The sequence below is a fragment of the Petaurus breviceps genome, unplaced genomic scaffold (assembly GCF_028583685.1).
Source record: "Petaurus breviceps papuanus isolate PSGF00001 unplaced genomic scaffold, PetGlider_PUasm1.0 38, whole genome shotgun sequence".
Lineage (NCBI taxonomy): Eukaryota > Metazoa > Chordata > Mammalia > Diprotodontia > Petauridae > Petaurus > Petaurus breviceps.
Window position 1 is genome coordinate 101,518,340 of NW_027186304.1, and position 20,139 is coordinate 101,538,478.

General features: G+C 39.9%; 2 protein-coding genes across 3 annotated transcripts in view; both read left to right on the forward strand.

Annotated features, from left to right (window-relative positions):
- LRRCC1 (leucine rich repeat and coiled-coil centrosomal protein 1) overlaps positions 1 to 1,278 on the forward strand; it is a 77,040-nt gene extending 75,762 nt beyond the window's left edge. The window contains 2 exon segments of the mRNA XM_069100199.1: positions 959 to 1,045; positions 1,048 to 1,278. Coding sequence (XP_068956300.1) covers positions 959 to 1,045; positions 1,048 to 1,083 — 123 coding nt within the window. The 3' untranslated portion in view covers positions 1,084 to 1,278.
- Positions 1,279 to 8,355: 7,077 nt separating this feature from the next.
- E2F5 (E2F transcription factor 5) overlaps positions 8,356 to 20,139 on the forward strand; it is a 40,445-nt gene continuing 28,661 nt past the window's right edge. For both annotated transcript variants that reach the window (XM_069100200.1, XM_069100201.1), the window contains exon 1: positions 8,356 to 8,577. In XM_069100200.1, coding sequence (XP_068956301.1) covers positions 8,356 to 8,577 — 222 coding nt within the window. The remainder of the gene's footprint in view (positions 8,578 to 20,139) is intronic.

Genomic DNA, 20,139 nt, shown 5'->3' on the forward strand with positions numbered 1-20,139 from the left:
GGTCTGGAGACTGTCCTGCAGACAGAATGAATACTGTCCACTGGTGAAGGACAGTGCTGTTGTTGCAGGGGTCTGGGAGCCTTTCTGTTGGTTCAGAAGCCCTGAAGAAGGATTTTCTTGTTGTATGTTTACAGAAATCCTGGGAGAGGGCTTTGCTAATGTGTTCAGGGGTTCTAGGACTGTTCTACAGACAGAGGATAAATTCATGAAGGGACTGGCAATGTATCTTATGGCCTTGCTAAGCCTTGTCTCCCCAGGAACTAAGATTGCTGAGAACTTGCCTTGTGTCAAGATGAAGAAAAGACCTCCATTTGGGTATTAAGTGCTGTGTTTAAACTTGATGTAACTCTGGGGTAGATTCAATTGTGATCCAGGGGTGGGGAACTTTTGACCTTATGTTTGGAAACTAATCTCCATTTGAGAAGAGGGGCTTTGTGGTGGACTTAATTAAGGTATAGCCTAGGGGTGGAGAAGTATTTAGAACAGAGACTTTGTAATTGATTGAATGATTGGAAGGTCCTGGGGTGGGGTAGTACTTGGAGATTATTTAATCACCCTTAGTAAATGCTGTATTTTGAATGATGTCATATTTTGATCTTCTCTGTTCTTGGTTGGTCACTGAATAAAATAGAGAGCACCTATGCTGGTATTTTGAACCTGGGAAGTTGCCTTTGCTTGGCATTATATTACAGGGAGTTACCCTACTTTACTGCTTACTCCGCTATCTTGGCTCCCAGAAGTTGCTAATCACTCCTCTTAATTTTTAAGTAGATTCATAATTTTAATTTTCACTTTATTTTAGTAACAGCGATTTTTAAATGTCACAGTGTAAAATCTCTAAAGGAACAGACTCCATGTACTAAATAGATTAATCCTTATACATCTTTCTTCCATTATTCATTTTTAAAATACACATTAAGAAAATTTAAAATGTTTTAAATCTTGGTTGTCAATTTAGGTTTCCCATGTTGAAGATGAGATGCGTCAACTTCTGCATGAAACGGCACAAAACAAAAAAATCATGGAGGAAAAAATAAAGCGACTTTTACTTTTGCTTTAAGTGATATTCAGCAAGAATTTTGATGCTCCTAGGACTTCCTCAAGTTGAAATGATCTTACAAATCTAATATAAATTATACTGTCAGCAACCAAATATTGTAACTGCTGTACCTTTAAAACTTATTTCTACACATTCCAATATGAATGTATTTTAAAGCCTTTTTGATCAAGTATTTACTAAATAGATGTACAGTTTTTCTTAAATAAATTATTTATACTTATGTGTCTGGGAACATGCTGTCAAAATAAACTAAAGACATTTCTGTCTTGTTTCTATAGTAGTTATATCCAAATATACATTCTATTTTTTTTCCATTAAAATTTTTTCATTTACTTTTAGTTTATAACACACAGTTCCACAATCCCTTGAGTTCCAAATTTTCTCCTCCCTCTTTCCTCTCCCCCTCCTGCCATGGTGGCATGCAATCCAATATAGATTCTACAAATACCTTAACATTAAACATTAATCAAGTTGTAAAGAAGAGTTATAACCAATGGAGTGAACAATCAGAAAGAAGGAACGAAACAAAACACAAGAGAGAGAGCAAGTAGTTTGCTTCAATCTGCCTTCAGACTGTAGTTCTTTTCCCTGGATGTGGATAGCCCTTTCCATCGTGAGTCTTTTGGAGTTATCTTATAACCTTGCATTGTTATCAAAGTTAGTTGTCACAGATACAACGTGTCTGTCATTGTGTACAAATTTCTCCTGGTTCTGCTCTTCTCACTCAGCATCAGTTTGTATAAGCCTCTTTAGGTAAATAAGTCTATCTGTTCCTCATTTCTTATAGAACAATAGTATTCCATTACATTCAAATACCACAACTTGTTTAGCATTCCCCAATTGACTTCCAGTTCTTTGCCACCCCAAAAAGAACTGCTATAAATATTTTTGTACATACAGGTCCTCCTCCCACTTGTATGATCTCTTATGTATGATCACTCTACAGGTGATATTGCTGGGTTAAAGGGTATATAGATTCTATTTTTAAAAAACAATTTTGTTGCTTTTCTATGAGAGAAAAGGCATAAGTAAACCCAACAATATTTTTAATCATTACCACCACCCCATGGTGAATGCTAAGACTATACCAAGAGACCACTAGGTTAATGTTTTTAGCAAAACACCTCAAGTGACTGGAAAGCTGACTAATGTCAATCAATCAATATTGATTTAGTTCTTCTATTATGTGCCAGGCACTGCACAAGGTGCTAGGGATATGAAAGCAAAGGTGAGACAGTTCATTGAGAAGCTCTACAATTTAGGGGGATGTGTGAGAGCTAATAACATGTACCTATGTTTATAGGTATATATACCAAGTAGATACAAGGTAACTGGCATGTGGGAAGGCACTAGCAGCCAGGGGATTGGGACAGGCTTCATGTAGAAGGTGATAACTTGAGTTGAGCCTTGAAGAACACTAGGCCTTCTACAACACCAGATGAGAAGGAAATAGATTCCAGGTATAGATAACAGCCAGTTCAAAGGCACTGAGATTGGAAATGGGAATGTGCCCTTCAGATAACAGTGAGGTAAATTTGACTGGCAGTAATTTACCTGAACTGGGGTAATTTGTATAAGATTGGAAAGGTAAATTGGGGCCAGGTTGTTAAGGGCTCTCAATGCCAACCCAAGGTGTCTAATCTTGAACCTAGAAGTAATACGGAGCCTCTGGGGTCCTCTGATTGTGGTACTGGTGTAATCAGACCTGCACCTGTCAACATCTCTGGCAGCTGTAGAGAAATTGAATTGCAATGGGGAGTAACTTTAGATAGGGAAACCATTTAGGAATCTATTTCAATAGTCTAGGCAAGAAATGTTGCGGGCCGGAGGTAGGGTGGTAACTATGTGAATGGAGGAGAGGAGACAGACGAATGCAAGAGACATTGTGGAAGTGATGATATCCAGCATTTATGTACTATTTTGCTTGCAAAATGCTTTCTAGATATCCTCACAATTAATCTCATTGCTTATTTTGCACATATCCTATGCTGACTTGGAGCAGCTTAGGTAGTGCAGTGGATAGAACACCAGGCTGGAATCAAGAAGACTCATCTTCCTGCGTTCAAATCTGACCTCACTAGCTGTGTGATCCTGGGTAAGTCACTTACCCTTGTTTGTCTAGTTCTTCATCTGTAAAATAAGCTGGAGAAGAAAGTGGCAAGCCGTTCCAATATCTCATAGAGAGTCAAACAACTAAAAAACCACTTAATGACAACAACCATATTTACTTATCGGCAAATATTTATATATCCCCCTTTCCAACAGAAAGTAAGTTCTTTGAGGGCAGAGACTATTTTTTTTCTTTTACTTTGTATTTCCAGCACATTGTAGCCATTGGTTGATTACTGCTTTTTTTTACTTTTCTTCATTACTTGCAGCTGTATCCTCTGCTCTTATCTGTGACTTCTGTTCTTTCAGCAATCACACAGAGTTTGCCACCCATACATGGTATACCCCGAGCTCTTTATTGACGGCTCTAGCTGAGCATTTTTATTTAGATATTCTGCTGCCAACATTAAACATTTTCATCTGAATTCATCTTCCACAATCCCTTATAATGCTCGGTTTTGTGTTCAAAGCCCTTTATAACCTAACTCCCTCCCACCTTTCTAGTCTTCTTACACCTACTCTTAAACACATACTCTTCTTTCCAATGACAGTGGCCTCCTTACTGTTCTGCAGATAAGACACGCCACCCTTCCCCCTTCTCTTAACACCAGGCATTTTCTCTGAAAATTCATGCCTCCATGCTTGGCATGCACTCCCTCCTCATCTTTGCCTAACTGACTTCCCTGGCTTCCTTCAGGCTCAGCTTAAAACTCATCTTCTGCAGGAAGCCTTTCCCAGCCCCTCTTAACTCTAGTGCTGCTCTCTTTTAATTATTTCCTCTTTAACTTCCATGCACCTTGCTTGTTTGGTTGGTTGTTCTCTCCCATATTCGATTGTGAGCTTCTTGAGGGCAGGGACTCTTTTGCCTCTTCTTGTATCCCCTACACTTAGCACATAGAAAGCACTGAATATTCACTCACTGACTTGAAGAAATAACAGCTGAGTTTTTCATCAGCTTTAATTCTTCATTCATCCTCTAATCACTATATATCAAAAAGAATTATATCGCTTCTTTTTGGACTTGCCCACCTAGTATACCAAACAGACGGAATCAAGAACAATGTTCTTTAAATATTGTTTGGTTTATGTTACTCCTCTTCTCAAATACCCTAATGGATCCCAGTTGCTTCAATGATAAAATTAAAACTCCTAATTATCTGTTTCAAGTCTTAACTTTGTTCCTCTTTATGTAAGTGCCACCATCTTTTGCCAGACTTGTGGTCTTAACTCCAAGAAAGCAAATCTATTTACTCCCCAGATTTTAAATCACCTGTTCCTACTTGAAATCATATATCACAAATGCCATTTCCCACACTTCCTCTTTACTATGCCAAGTCACATTCCTTCCTTCAAGGTGCTATTGAAAAATGGCTTTGTCTGTGAAGCCTTTTCATCATAATCCTACCTGACTCCAGTCACTCCAGCATTCCTCTTAGTACTTTTGTGTATCTTTCTACAACGTGTTCATTTTTTTTTCTAATGCTACTTTTAGAAGCAAAGCTTCTTGAGGAAACCTTTACAATTTACCAAAGATCTTAAAATTCTAGTGACCTGCAAGCCCAATACAAGGCAAGTGTCACATGATTATAAAAAAAATAATGTGATCTTAGGCTGCATGAAGAGAAATGCTATCTTTTATATAGGATATGATAGTTCTACTGTACTTAGCCCACATCTGGAGTATTGTATTAACTTCTGAATCACATGCTCCTAACACAAACTGAAGAGAATTCAGGGGAATATGAATAGATGGTGAAGGGACTGAAGAGTATATCTTATCAGACTCTAACACACTAGGGATGTTTAGCCTGGAGAAGATAAGATTTAGGAGGCAAATATCAGTTGTCTAATTTCTTGAAGGACTGTCACATAGAAGAGGTATTAGGCTTTTCCTCCTTGGCTCCAGGGAGGAAATTGCAAATAATTAGGCTTAATATAAGGACACATGATCTAACAATTAGATTCTCCAAAAATGAAGTAGGCTGCCTAAGGATGAAGTAGGATTCCCCGCCAAGAGGTCTTCGCTACACTTATGAATGAAATAGGTATTCACCAATAATGATGGTTACATCCAAAGGTAAAAGTTGTTACTGAGAAGGTGAACCAGAAAAGGTTCCATTGAAGAGGCAGCTTTGGAGTTTAAAGGAGGAGTGAAAATTCAAGAGGCAGAGGAGTGTGGAAGACAGTACTAGAACAATATCAACTTTAGAAGCCAGGATATGGGGGAAAGACTCTTAGAGCAGAATAATCCACTGGTTATAGGATAGAGTGCATGGAGGAGAGTAAGATCAAGGATTTAATAAGTGCCTACTATGTACCAGTTACTGTGCTAGGCACTAACATGTGATAAAGCTGGAAAAGGAGTGCGGTTCCAGATTGTGAAGAACCTTGAATGTCAGGCAAAAAGTTGGTTCACTCTGGAAGCAAAAGGGAATCTCTGAAGTTTTTGAACAATTAAATATCATGACAATGTCTATGCCCAGGAAGATTATTCTAGCTGAACCATGAAGTATGGATTAGAAGAAGAAGAGATGGAAGGAAACAGGACGACTTGTTAGGATATCACAATCTATTAGGGTAGTGGAAATAGAGAGGAGGGGATGGGTGGGAGATCCTATAGTAAGATGGAATTCATGTTTATATAGCACATTAAGGTTTAAAATATACTTTGCTTCCAAAGTATTATGATCCCCATTCTACAAATGAAATTGAACCTCAGAAAGGCTGAGGTTTGCTTAGTACTATGGTTAGTGATAGGCCCAGGACTCAAATCTGCTGACTCCAGGAACAATATCCTTTCCTCTAATACTACATATATTATGGAATCATAGATCTACCAGTGGAAGGGATTTCAGAAGACATCTAATCCAGCCCTCTCAGTCTATAGATTAAGAAAATAAGGCCAAGTAGGTTAAATTACGGTTCACAAAGGTATTAAATCTCAGAGTTGTGATTAGAACCCAGGTCTTCTGACCCCAGAGCCACTTTTCTCCTATACCATATTGCCTCAAAGGTACTTGGGAAAGATGGATGAGTTGGTGTTGCTGAAAGAAATAGTGAAATAAGAAGGAAGAGCAGTTTTAGGGATTAAGATAATAACTTGATCTATAGAATGTGGATCTGTTGCCCTAGAAATAGAGTATTTGAGAGTTAATCTGCAAAAGGGACAAAGGTGTGAAGGAGATTGCCAAGAGAGAAATATACATACATACATACATATATACATATGGAAATAGGGAGAGAGAAATGGGGAGGGAGAGGTGTAGAAGAGGAGGGGCAGTTTACAGAACCTTAGGGAACAGCCAGTTAAAGGCATTGGAAAGATTGAGGAAGAACCAGCAAAGGAAAAAGAAATAATTGTTCAAGAGAACAGGAAAATATGGTGTATGCCAACGGAGGAAAACATCCAATAGAAGGTGGTCAACTATCAAAAACTACAGAGAAAGAGGATAAAAACTCAAAACAATGCAAAACAAAAAACAGCCTTGGTGATTAATTGGTTATCAGTAACCTTTGAGAGAACAGGCTCAGTTCAGTGGTGGGGGCAGAAGAAAGATTGCAAAGGTTGAGGAGAAAGGAAAGTATGACATGAAATGGAAGCATTTGGAAGTAAGTTTGTCAAGGAACTTAGTAATAACTTCAAATTTCAAACCAGTGGCTGGCTGCCTATCAATTGAGGAATGACTAAGCAAACTGACACATTTAAGGTAATATTATTTTGCCATAAGAAACAATGAATATGTATAATTCAGAGAAACTCGAGACTTACATGAATTGATGCAAATGAAGTAAGCAGATCCAGGAAAACAATATACTTAGCCACTACAGCATTGTGCATGAAAAACAATAAAGCAGAACGATGTGTAATTGTAATGTCTAGGTTCGACCCCAGAGAAGAAATGAATAAAAATATCCCTTCTTTTGTTGGAAAGAGGAAAAACTATGAATATAGAATCTTTCCTATAATCAGGTATTTCCCATTATTGCTTTACTGCTTTTATTTCGTTGTTATAAGAGAAGTTTCACAGCATAGGTGAAGAGAAAGAGGCATATTTGAATATGATTTTGATGTATAAACAAGACAACCTCAATTTTTTTTTAGTTGCAGCAAAAGCAAAGGGGTCGGGACAGGATATAATTAGATCTGGTGAGAGGGTCAAAGGAAGGCTTTTTTTTTAAGTAGGAAGACATAAACTCTTTTTTTAACTGAGTACTAAGGTGGAGAGGGATTTCCACCCACACCCATCCCATCCCAGAGTTTTCCAAATTTCAAAATACAAAGCATTTCCAGTAACCTAGAAAGAGCATCGTCTATATCAGAACACCTGGGGGTGGAGGTGGAGTTCAAAGTAGGGATTGTTTTACTCTGTGTGTCTGTCCAGGGTCTCCCGCACAGCCTGGCACATAGTAGGCACTTAATAAATGCTTTTTGGTTGATTAATTTATAGGGGGATTGTACTAGGTTATTCATAGGGTTCCTTTCAGCACTAAAATTGTCTGGTTTTATTCCTTGTGCATTCCAGTTCTTGATAGGTATGTGTCCTAATTCCTATAGATATGAAGATTTCTCTAAAGCTGAACAAAATATTGGGTGAGACCAATAGAAATAAGCCCGGGTAAGAGAGGTGTTCTAGGGCTTTTTTTGGTTAAGACGACAGAGCTCAACAATTTTAGCGCTCAGAAGTTCACTCCAGACACAAACCTTACTTCTCCCCCCTCCCTTGTCCTTTCTAATTTCTATTTATCCCCATGGATCATTTTCAAAGGAAGGGACAAGATCCGCTCCCCCTCGGAGCCGCGGGAGAACAGAAAGAAGGTGCGGATGTGAAATCAGTAACCGCTCTGTGCCAGGAAGACGCTCACTCCATCACCTCCCGCATCTCCTCTCCATCTCCCGGCTCACTCGATCTCAAAGGAAAAAAAAAGCGTCTCCGGGCAACGGCGGGCTTTGGCGTCACTTCCTGCCATTTAAACTCCTTTCTCCACCCTGCGGCTCCCCTCTTCTTCCCTCGCTCGCCCCCAGCCCCGGAGCCCAGGCGTTTGAGCTCGCGGGAGCGCGGCAGGGTCAGGGCGGGGGCGATCGCGCTGTGGGGACGCCGCGCGGGGCACCTGCGCTCTGCGGGCGCGCGGCGCCGGACGCGGGGCTGAGGGCTTGGGCTCCGAGCCCCGAGGCGGCGGCGGGCGGCATGGCGGCGGCGGCGGAGCTCGGGAGCTCCGGCCAGCAGCCGCCGCCGGGCCAGGGGCAGCCCCCGCAGCCGCAGCCGCCGCCGGCAGCGCCCCCAGGCGGCGGGAGTGGGGGCGGCGGGAGCGGGGGCAGCAGCCGCCACGAGAAGAGCCTGGGGCTGCTCACCACCAAGTTCGTGTCGCTGCTGCAGGAGGCCAAGGACGGGGTTCTGGATCTCAAGGCGGTAAGAGCTGCGCGGGGGCCGGGAGCCCAGGCATCCTCCGGACGGGAGACGAGCCGAGGATCCGCGCTGGTGCGCGGCTTAGGCCTCGCCGCGCGGGCCTCGGGAGTCCCCTGTCCCGCGGGGGGAACGGGGGAGCGACCCCGCGGCCCTGGGGGTAGTGCTTGCTGCCGCTGCCAGCACGTTCCGAGGGCTCTGGACACCCCCTTCGCCCTGACTACATCCTTTGGCTGCCTGATGGCCTGTTCCCCATCCCGGGCTGTGGCGCCCCGGGCCGGCCCTTTGTAAGGCTAGAGCACTAGAGGCGAGCCCAGGGCTCGAACTCGCCGCCGCGTCCCTCCTGCCCTCCCTCCGGGGCGCGCGGCTGGGGGGAGGGGTTTAGGGTCACCTCCCGAGCTCTCTCGGATTTACAAACGATTTGAGGCTCCTTCCTAGCGGCGGGTTCCTCCATTCCGTCCCTTCGGGTATTTGTTCCCGTTGTGATCCAGGGTGAGCCCGGTTTTTCTGCTGGATGGGAAGAATTGGGAGTGGGGGGTCGGAATGCGCGCTTTTCTCGACTCTGGCCCCCCCCCCCCCCCCCACTAGGACTTTTTTTGGTAAAGACAACAGAACTCAACAACTGAAGTGTTCCAAAGTGCGTGCCGGACACAGACCTTACTCCTACCCCCACCCCCCTCTTGTTCTGGGACAAGGAACAGGGCAGGGAAGCGGTCTCCAGGTTTTCGAATTTTTTTTTTTCACCCTAAGGAAGTTAGGATGGAGAAGTTGCTTTGAGGCTGCAATCTTGGGTCTGTGAGAGAGAATTGGGATTCAGAAATTTAGCATCTCACCACTTTTTTGTTGGAAACTTATCCAAGGAAATTAAAGCAGCCGGTACATAAATAGGCAGCGTATTAGAAGGATTCTCTTGCCTTCCCCTACGACTCACAGTAAAAACAAAATCCCAATTATCGAAACCCTCCAGCCATGACTTGGAAGAATGCCTTATTAGCCCATTGGAACTTTAGGAAGACAGAAGCTATTTGCTCTAATTGAAATTCAGCCAGTCAGAGTACTAAGAATAAGACCAAGTAGGGGGTGGGGAGGGGATTGTTCTTGGCGACTTTGATTCCAGGTGCTGGAGAGTCCAGTTTTACAGTTCACCTAACGTAATGATAGCTGAAAGAGGTGAGATGCCCTGTTTCTGGCTTTTTCAGATTCCACTTGTTGCAACTAACACCTTGGGACCCGCCACCTTAAGCTTATTGAAAATGTTGCCGGGTGAACCCTGGAAAGTTCAAACAGGATGGAAGTAAAGTTGGTCTGGAGAGCCCTAATTGTTTTGTAATAATAGAGGCAATAGAAGTTTGATATCCAATCTTTCCTATAAAGTCATCCGAAAGTTCGTATGTGTGTTCTTATTCATCAACATAAATTGCTTTAGTTTTGTTTAAAAATGTGCGTATACTTGGCTGTGCAACAACCGCTACAGAAGTTGCCTTGTACTTATAATTTTCTGTTTCCTAACCTTTTTGCAAACGAATTTTATTTGGACTTCATTCAGTACACCTTGCCTTCCTAAAGGTATTGCCCGATAGCATAAATTTTGCTTTTAACTTAAAATGAAATTAATTTTATTTTTGCTTTGCATCACACTTTTTGAAATATTAAGAGGCACTCTGGGAGGTTGCAAAACCATGATTAGGAATTGCCATTAAAATTATAGAAATTTTATATATATGTATAGTATTATAGAAACTCCTCTATGGGAATATCAAATCTCTTAAATTTCTTCTAGCATATACTCATTCAGTAAAGTGACATTCCATTCTTGCTTGGGAATTTTAGCTTACTATTTCAGTCAATCAATAAACATCTATTAATCATGTACTATTTACCTGGGACTGTGATAATCACTGGTGATTCAAGAGGCTTTTTAGTTACTAAAACAAAAGTTAGAAAATTGTGTTTAGTGTTTGATGTTTCACAAAAATTTTGTTTCTCTAGTAGTGGGAATTCCCCTGAAAGCTGGGATTTTTTTGGCTTATGTTCTAGCAAGAAATATCTGAGTCAATTCACTCAGAGCTCCTTCCATTAGATATTTTTATTAATCACTTTATGAACTAAGTTGGGTTTATTCTTTTTTTCTCCTGTATATTAAAAATAAGTTTTTAGACATTTCCCTCATTCTTCTAATATGTTATTTCAGACTGAAAGAGATGTTGAATATGGTTCTGGTCCTAGTATAAATTAGGTCCATTCTGTCATACCACTTGTCATTTAGAAAAAAATACATTTAATGGAATTATAATTTTTACCTCCATCATCGTTTGTAGTCCTTTCATTTAAGTAGTATGAGGTACCGCAACTGCTTTGACCCCAAAATTTCAATATCCTCAAATTACAGAAATATAAAATAACAAATGCTGTTCATTGAACTACTTAGCATATAGGTATCAAAAAGGCAGTATTGAGCTACAAAGATGGATTACTTTGTTAAATCCCAGCTCTAATCTTGATGGAAAATTATAATGACGGTGTAAAACATAGCACACAGATTTTACATTCATAGTAATTATAATAGACATTACATTGTGAAAGAATAAAAAGTCCATAGAGTAATGATCCAATTTCTCTGCACTAAAATTAAATAGTACAATTGAGGGCATTGCTTAAGTGAGCAATGCTATTCTGTAATATGGTTTTAAACTAAAATTGGGATGGGAAGTAGTTGCAGAAAAATTAGTCTCTTATATTAATTTTCAGTAACAGAAAATCATCGTCCCTGTACTAACACTCATGTCCAGATGAGTTAATGACTCAAGTTTTGATTATATGCTGTGTGTAATTTTTAGATAGTATCTAGAAGTATTTAGAAGCCCTGGGTTCCAGCCCTGAGTGAGACACTCACTGGCTTGCATGTCTTTGGCAAATCATTTAACTCGTCTCATCTTCTGTGTCTTCATTTCTGTAAGATGAGAAGAATCATCTACCTCTCTGTCTTGTGAGACATTACCATATGAAAAGCAGTGTTCAAAGCTCTGGAATTATAAATACTAGCAAGAATAGTGCCTGTTCACAAGGAGCTTATACTTTCATGGGAGAGAAACTCCTAACTAATAAAAAGGAGAACTGAAGGGGGAAAGGTTCTGCTGTAGCAAAAGGGAGTGAGGTGAAGCACCTAGATCAGGGCCAGGTAAGAAAGCTCCCAGAGTCCAAGGCTCTGCTGAGAGAGGGTCCACATGGCCAGAATGAAGGCCACAGGGTTTGAAGATATCTAGAAAGGGAGGGGTGTCGTTTTTCGAGACTTAAGCCTTAAACAAATTTTTATCTTTTTATCAATTGGATCTGTCCCCCTAGGGCAGATCACAACCCATCCATACCTTTTTGTCCTGTGCATTCTTGTCCCTGTATTTCCTTGAAGTATTAGAAAACCTGCCCAAAGCATTGGGGATGTCTAGTGTAATGCTCCTGTCTATCTCTTTAGGGTTTTTTGTTTGTTTGTTTGTTGTCTACATGACTGATCCAATCTCTCTGTTCATAAATACTATGGATGATGTCTTATGCTACTTATTGATTAAGATGTCATTAATATATCGCAGCCTACCTTTACCCACCTGTGTCCCAGTTGCCCTTTTTCAGCTATCTGAAGTTTTGATTGCAGAGACAGTTTGGCATAACATTGAGCTCAGGAAACCTGAGTTGTTGGTTGTTGGTTTTTTTTTTCCAAATTTCCCTTTCTCTTTATTTTTTTCCTTATACATGTATTTTTAGTTTACACCATTCAGTTTCACAAGTTTTTGAGTTCCAGATTTCCCCCACCCACATGCTCTCCCCTGAAGACAGCATGTTTAGGTTCTACATATACCTTAACATTAAACATTTTCACCATAGTAAAGTTGTAAAGAAGAGTTATAACCAATGGAATGAACCACAAGAAAGAAGAAACAAAACAAAAAGAAAGCAAATAGTTTGCTTCAATCTGCATTCAGACTCTGTAGTTCTTTCTCTGGATATGGGATAGCTTTTTCCATCATGAGTCTTTTGGAGTTGTCTTAGAGTCTTGCATTGCTGAGAAGAGCCAGGTCTATCAAAGTCAGTTATCACAGATACAATGTGTCTGTAATTGTGTACAATATTCTCCTGGTTCTGCTCATCAATTCATGTACGTCCAAGTTATTATGAAGTCCATCTGCTCCTCATTCTTATAGCACAATAGTGTTACATTCATAAACCACAACTTGTTTAGCCATTCCCCAATTGATGGGCATCCCCTTGATTTCCAGTTCTTTGCCACCACAAAAAGAACTGCTATGAATATTTTTGTACATAGGAATCTTTTTCCCATTTCTTTGGGATATAACCCTAGAAGTGGTATTACTGGGTCAAAGGGTATGCACATTTTTATAGCCCTTTGGGCATAGTTTCAAATTGTTCTCCAGAATGGTTGAATCAGTTCACAACTCCATCAACAATGCATTAGTGTGATGGGGTTATTTAAGTATTTTACTAACTCTTCTGTTAATCTGGGTAATTTATATTTTTGTGAAACCTGAACTTTAATCCTCCATCTAGACATTCTTTAGTTGTGAGATTCTAGGCAAGTCACTTAACCTGTTAGGTTGGGGGGGGGGGGAGTGGAGCAGGATGTTATGATATTTGCACTATGTTGTGTTTTCTTTTGTTAACTTATTTTTTGTATGGGGGGGGAAGGCAGGGCAATTGAGGTTAAGTGACTTGCCCAAGGTCACATGACTATTACGTGTTAAGTGTTTGAGGCTGGATTTGAATTCAGGTCCTCCTGATTCCAGGACCAGTGCTCTATAGGCACTGGGCCATCTAAATAGAAACCTCCTTTGTATTAAAGAGAATAGTTGTCAGAAAGTGGGTTGGGTTTGGGTTTTGTTTGTTCTGTGTGTGTTGGTATTTTTGGCCACAAACATCATTTGTTTAAGGGGATTTTGATATGAAATGATGGAATATTTATAATGATGAAATTACAAGTCCTTAGAAACTGAAATATCATTTCAGTTAATATTTTTTAAATTACAAAAAGACCAGCAATTTCCTTGATGCATTCTTAAAATTTTCTATGTACAAGAAAACTGAAAAGCCAACATAGGGAAACTCAGACAAATGTTTTAAACCATGTAAAATATGTTTATAAGTTTCAAAGTGGATTAGCACTTTAGCTTGTCAACAAGAAGTTTAAGTGCTGTTATGATGATCTGAAAAGATCTTTTTTGTTCAGGCATGTCTGACTCCTTGTGACCCCTTTGGGGGGTTTCTTGGCACAGATACTGTACCTTTTCCTTTTCCAGTTCACTTTATAGATGAGGAAATTAAGCAGGGTTGAATGACTTGCCCAGGGTCACACAGCTAGTAAGTGTCTGAAGCCAGATTTGAACTCAGGTCATCCTGACTCCAGACCTGGTGTGATATCCACTGCGTGGTTAGGGAAATATTTATTTCTTAATATTCCCAGTTGCACTAAAAATGTGACCTTAACATGCTTCCACACAGTGTCTAGCTTTCTTGATATCTCCCCTTTTTTAGGGGAAAGATAAATTACCCCCCAAAATTCCAACTTTTCACAACAGGTATTTAGAGCTATTCTCTTTGTTACAGAGCAAAGAAAAAGTGCTGCATTTTATCTCCTGTCTTTTTTACTTTTGAACTATTTGCTACACTTGGAGTACATAGAATATATTCCTTACTTACCTTCCAACTCTTAAGTTTCTGTAAAAATTTGGCTCAAGAGCTGTCTTCTCCATGAAGTCTTTACTGATTCTTCCCCAGCCTCTAGTGCCTTTTCTCAAATATTATCTTATCTATTTTATGTAACTAACATTGAATAACTGATACTGAACCCCCAGGAGCTGGGAGTACTACACCTTTTCCCTTGCCCTAAGGGGCTTCTCTGCTTTCCCTTTAAAAAAATTTTTTTTTTTTAATTTCAATTTTCTTCCCTTACTCATTGAGAAGGTAAGAAATATGATACCCCTTATACATATGAAGTAATACAAAACATTTCCATAAAGTGGGGAAAAAATTATTCACTTTACACTCAGTTCATTAGTTCTGTCTGGTGGTAGATAGTATTTTTCATTATGAGTCCTTCGGAATTGTTTCAGATCATTGTATGGATCAGGGTGTAACAACAATATAATATTCACCATGCCTATGGTGACTATAAATATGCTGATATAGTTATTAATCACAAAATTTAACAGGATCTGTACATGGATGACATAGCCAGAACGTTTTTTCAGATACCAGAAAGCTGAGTCCCAAAACCAGAAAGTCAAAGTCCCAAAACCAGAGAGTCAAAGACATCACTGTAGTCATGGAGTTGGCACACATAATTAATGCAGTAAACACCCACATTCTCAAGCCTTCAGAACAAAAGAGGCTCCCTCAGGCAAAGATCCTCCTCTCCTCACTCAGGGTAAATGCTCAGCCTCCACACTCTGGACCCCTGCACTTCCTGGCCCCTGCAGTCCTCAGCAGATTTGAGCTTCCAGTCACTGCCCTGACTCCAGCCTGGCCCCTACTCACCTCCGACTTCCTTCCTGCCCCACCACTTCCTGCTACAATAGCAAGTTCAAGGCATGGAAGATCTTCAAATCCCATTACCATTACACAGGGTAGCTAAGTCTTTCACTGTCGATTATCAGTGCCACATTGCTTCTGTTCACTTTCTATCAGCTCAAAAATCTTCCCAGCCAGCCCTTTGTCGTTTCTTACAGCATAATAGTATACCATCACAATCATACTGCAATTTGTACAGCTATTCCCCAATTGATGGGCATTCCCTCAATTTCCAGTTCTTTGCCACCACATGAAGAGCTGCCATGGATATTTTTATACATCTAGGTCCTTTTCCTTCTTTGATCTTTTTGGGATATAGACCTAATAGTAGTATTGAGCCCTTTGGGCATAATTCCAAATTGTTCTCCGGAATGGTTGGACCAGTTCACAGCTCCACCAACAGTGCATTAATATATTATATCCCCTTCAGCATTTGTCATTTTCCTTTTCTGTTGTCTTAGCCATTTTGATGACTGTGAAGTAGTACCTTAGAGTTATTTTAATTTGCATTTTTCAAACTATTAATAATTTAGAGCATTTTTTAACATCTTCTAAAACTTCTGAATTTCCTGTTCATATCCTTTGACCATTTATCAATTGGGAAATGAATCCTATTTTTAGAAATTTGGCTCAGTTCCCTATATATTTGAAAAATGAGATTTTTATCAGAGAAACTTGCTGTAAAATTTCCTCAGTTTCCTGCTTTCTAATTTTGGCTGCATTGATTTTGTTTGTGCAAAAACTCTTCCATATAACCAAAATTACCTCTTATGCTTTCCATGATCCTCTTTTGTTTGGTCATAAACTCTTCTTCCCTTATCCAGACAGATAATTTTTTTCCATAACTTCTCTAAATATGCTTATGATATCACCCTTAATGTTTAAATCATGTACCCATTTTGAGCTTATCTTGCTATACAGTGTGAATTGTTGGTTTATGCCTAGTTCCTATCAGACTGCTTTCAACTTTTCCCAGTAGTTTTTGTCAAATAGTTTTTGACCCAGTAGCTTCAATCTTTGGGTTTATCACACACTGGTTTCTCTACTCTTGGCCCAGTCATGTGATCCAAACCAAGTGCTGCCCTTAGAGAACCTGGCTTCTCATGAAAGAATGGGTAGGCTCCCTATTTTCATTCTTCAGCTCACTAAAGCCTCACCCTGTGACCCTAAGGATTATAGCTTAGGCTTAGGTTCACATCTAGGATATTCTCAAAAGAAGAGGGTAGAAATATATACATTGTTCAGTATGAATCAGGTATAGGGCAGATATTTTATTCCTACACAGAAAAGAAATGCTAAACATAAAAGGCTCAAAATGCATTAACAAAATGATTTAAACAGGGTTTAGCCTCATGTTAATACTGTTGGGAGATTTGGTACTTAAACTTCATGAAACATAAAAAAGTGTGCAGAACTGTTGATTAAGCATTCACATCTCACCACACCTGCACTGTCCAAACAACTCCTAGAACATGTCTGCTGGTAAAATGGCTAGCCTTGGGCCAATCCTCTTGTGAGTGACTGTCACTGTTGATACAGAACCTTGCCCTCCTCCCAGCCAGCTCCACTCATCTGTACTCCACACTTCTTGAACTCACAAAGTTGTCACCAGCCCTTAACATGCCTATCTTGGGACAAATGCACCACTTAAGATCAGTAAAAAAAAATACACATACATTAAAAAGTAGCCTTTTCTCAGGCGCGGCCAGGTCGCTCAGCGAGTAAGAGCACTGGCTCCAGTGATCCAGGATGACCTGGATCAAATCCGGGCTCAGATACTCAGCACCACACCCAGAAATAACTGGCCGCGAAACCTTGAGCAAGTTACTTAACCCCGATTGCTTTAAAAAAAGAAAAAGTAGCCTTCTTGCCCTAGGTGTCTCACAAGTGAGGTCACCATGCTGTCAGGATGAAGAAGGGCCATTCTTTCCCCAGTTCTTCCTCTTAAGTCTCAGAGTTACATGATCCTGGAAGGAAAAATTGAGAGCCAGCCAGGACCTTTGTTCTAATTGATGTGGCACTCTGTTGAGACCACTATATATGTTTGTGGCATCACCAAAAATGTATAGAGGAGTACCTGGTACATAAGATGGTCCATGTAAACCACTTATCTCTGTTATGGTTATATGTGTACATGTCTCTTTTGGCTAAATTGTGAGCTCTTAGAGGGCAGGGACTATTTCAGTTTTGTCCTTATATTCCTAGTGCTGGCTCATAGCACTTAATAAATGTGTGTTTGATAGTTTATCTTCAGACCTGTCTCCTATGGGCTTAAAGGCTTTTTAAAAGGGCTTAAAATACACAGACAAATAATACTTGTTTTCTGTACTTAGTAGTTGTAACCTCACAGGAGGTACACATCACTACTTTGGAAGACCTAAAGAGGTGACCCCAACATCTTTTCTCAAGAGACCTTTTCCATTTATCTTCAGACAAAAAGAATTCTGTTGGTACTGCCTTCTCATATCAGTCTGTTATAATCATTCTCCTTTGTTTTCAGACCTTCAGAGTAGTATGATATTTGGCAGTTCTTTTGTGATGAATTTAGTCTTTAATCTGTACTTTTCATGCAGGTTTGAGAGAAGTATTCATTTAGTTCTTGTTTCAATAGACTTAATCTCATCCATGCCATTACTATAATACTTTAAGGCAACTTAAGCTCCTGACAAAATGCTCAGATTCATTCACTCATTCATTTTATAAACATTTAGTGCTTGCTATAATTCAGTGCAATGTACTAGACCCTGGAAGAGATACAAAGATAAATATGGTCAATCCTCCGCTTTCACTGAGTAACATTCCTAGAAAAATGTGCAAAAGTCAAAAACACAAATGTTGAAACGTTAAACCTGGGAAATAAGGGGTTAGATTACCACCACGACCACCAAAAACTAATCTTTTGCTGGAGATTGCAAGTTCTAATAATGTGCACTTTTCCTAACACAATAACCATGAAATAACCCATAAAATGCAGTACACCTGATAAAATTGGTAACATGCAAAACATTTTTCCTCACTAGTAATTCCCTAGAATTTTATGATCTTTTGTGCTAACATCTTAATTTTTAAAATGTCAGACCATATTCACTTTTTATGACTTGAAATCTACAGTACCATAAATACCGTACAGCAAATAAAATTCTTAAAACTAAAATATTTTTAATTTTACTCTTACCTTACAATGTGTCAGATTCCAGTGTGTGTGAGATTATTGCATTGTATACCATGCTGCTGTACTCTTCTCTGCTACCTTGACTGTCCTCTGAAAATCAAGAGAGGTTGCTGGGACTTTTTTTTTTTTGCCTTTTTGGAGGGCAGTTGGGGTTAAGTAACTTGCCCAAGGTTACATGGCTAGTTTTTTAGTGTGGGTGTTAAGTGTCTGAGGCTGGACCGAACTCAGGTCCTCCTGTCTCCCAGGGCCAGTGCTTTACTCACTAGGCCACCTAGCCACCCCATTGCTGGGACTTTTAATAGCTTCTGTGAGAAAACCCTGAGACTGGCAAGGTCTCAACATCACCTTAGAGCCGAAAGGAGTTGTACCATGCTTTGGAGGCATAATTGTAACACGAAACTTGAATTTTAAAGGCAAGCAATGAAAATATGCAGTAAATATGTGAGGAACTTTTTACTCTACTATGATAGAGTGGGTGAGACCAGTGATATACCTAGGCGGAGTATACTAGCCTCTCCATAAACTTACACAAATCACACTTCTCGTTTTTTTTTTTTTTACTGCTCACAGCTGCAAACATGCACATTTGCCAACATGAAAGTGAAAATGAGATTACTAATAAAATTACATGAATGCTTGAAGCTGCAAAAGTGAAAATGCTCAAATGTTGAGGATTGACTGTAATATGTGATCCCTGCCCTGATTCCAGTATAGCAGGAAGCAATAATACTTGTATACAAATGAGTATAACACAAAATATGGTATAGTGAAGGCATTCAAGGAGATTAGACCAGCACAAGGTGAGATAAAGAAGTGATCACTTGTAGTTTAGGGAGGGAAGTAAGGGAAAGTTTCATGAATTGAATTTTGGAAAGTGGGTGGGAAGTCAACAAATAGGAGGTTGTTGGGTTCCCAGACATTGAGAACAACATCAGCAAAGGTGTGAAAACATGGGACATACTTGGGGAAAAAAAGAGAATCTGGTTTCTCTTCATTGTAGACCTCAAATGGGAGTAGTGTGAGATAAGGCTGAAGAATTAGACTAGAGCCAAACTATAAAAATCTACATTGAGGCTTAACAGTTTGGTGTTCATTCAGCAAGGCAATGAAGAACCATGGAAAGTTTTTGAGCAGTGAAGTAAAGAGCTCATCCAAGAAGTACAAGAAAAAACGAGTTAGCAGTAGGGTATAAGAAGACTGGAAGAAGATGCTAACCCAGAACTGAACATTGGTCCTCTTACTCTAAATTCAGCCGCCTTTCCATTTTGCCAGGCTATGTAAGTGCCAGTTTGGGAGACCTAAGAGACTGTATTCTTTTTGTTTAGTCAGTCTGACCCTCTGTGACCCCATTTGGGGTTTTCTTGGCAAAGATACTAGAGTGGTTTGCCATTTCCTTCTCCAGCTCATTTTGCAGATGAGGAAACTGAGGTGAAGAGTTAAGTGACTCATCCAGGGTCACCCAGCTCTTAAGTGTCTGCAGCCAGATTTGAACTCATGCAGATTAGTCTTTCTGACTCCCGGCCCAACATTCTATCCATTGCACCACCTAGCTGCCCCAAAGAAGAGACTATTCAGGTAAAAGGTAATGAGTGCCTTGTAATATGAATGGAAAAAAGGAGAATTTGAGAGAGAGAACCTGGAGCTCATCTTAGAGAGCCTATGAGAACAATACTACTTGATTTTTATTTAAAAAAAAATTAATTCTCTACTTTAAAAGAAGACAAGAGGGGAAAAAGTTCATTGGAAATGTATTTCTCCCAAGAATATTTAAAAGTATAGTGTTTAAGTGTCATTCAGATGCTTTTTTAAATTTTTAATAAGTC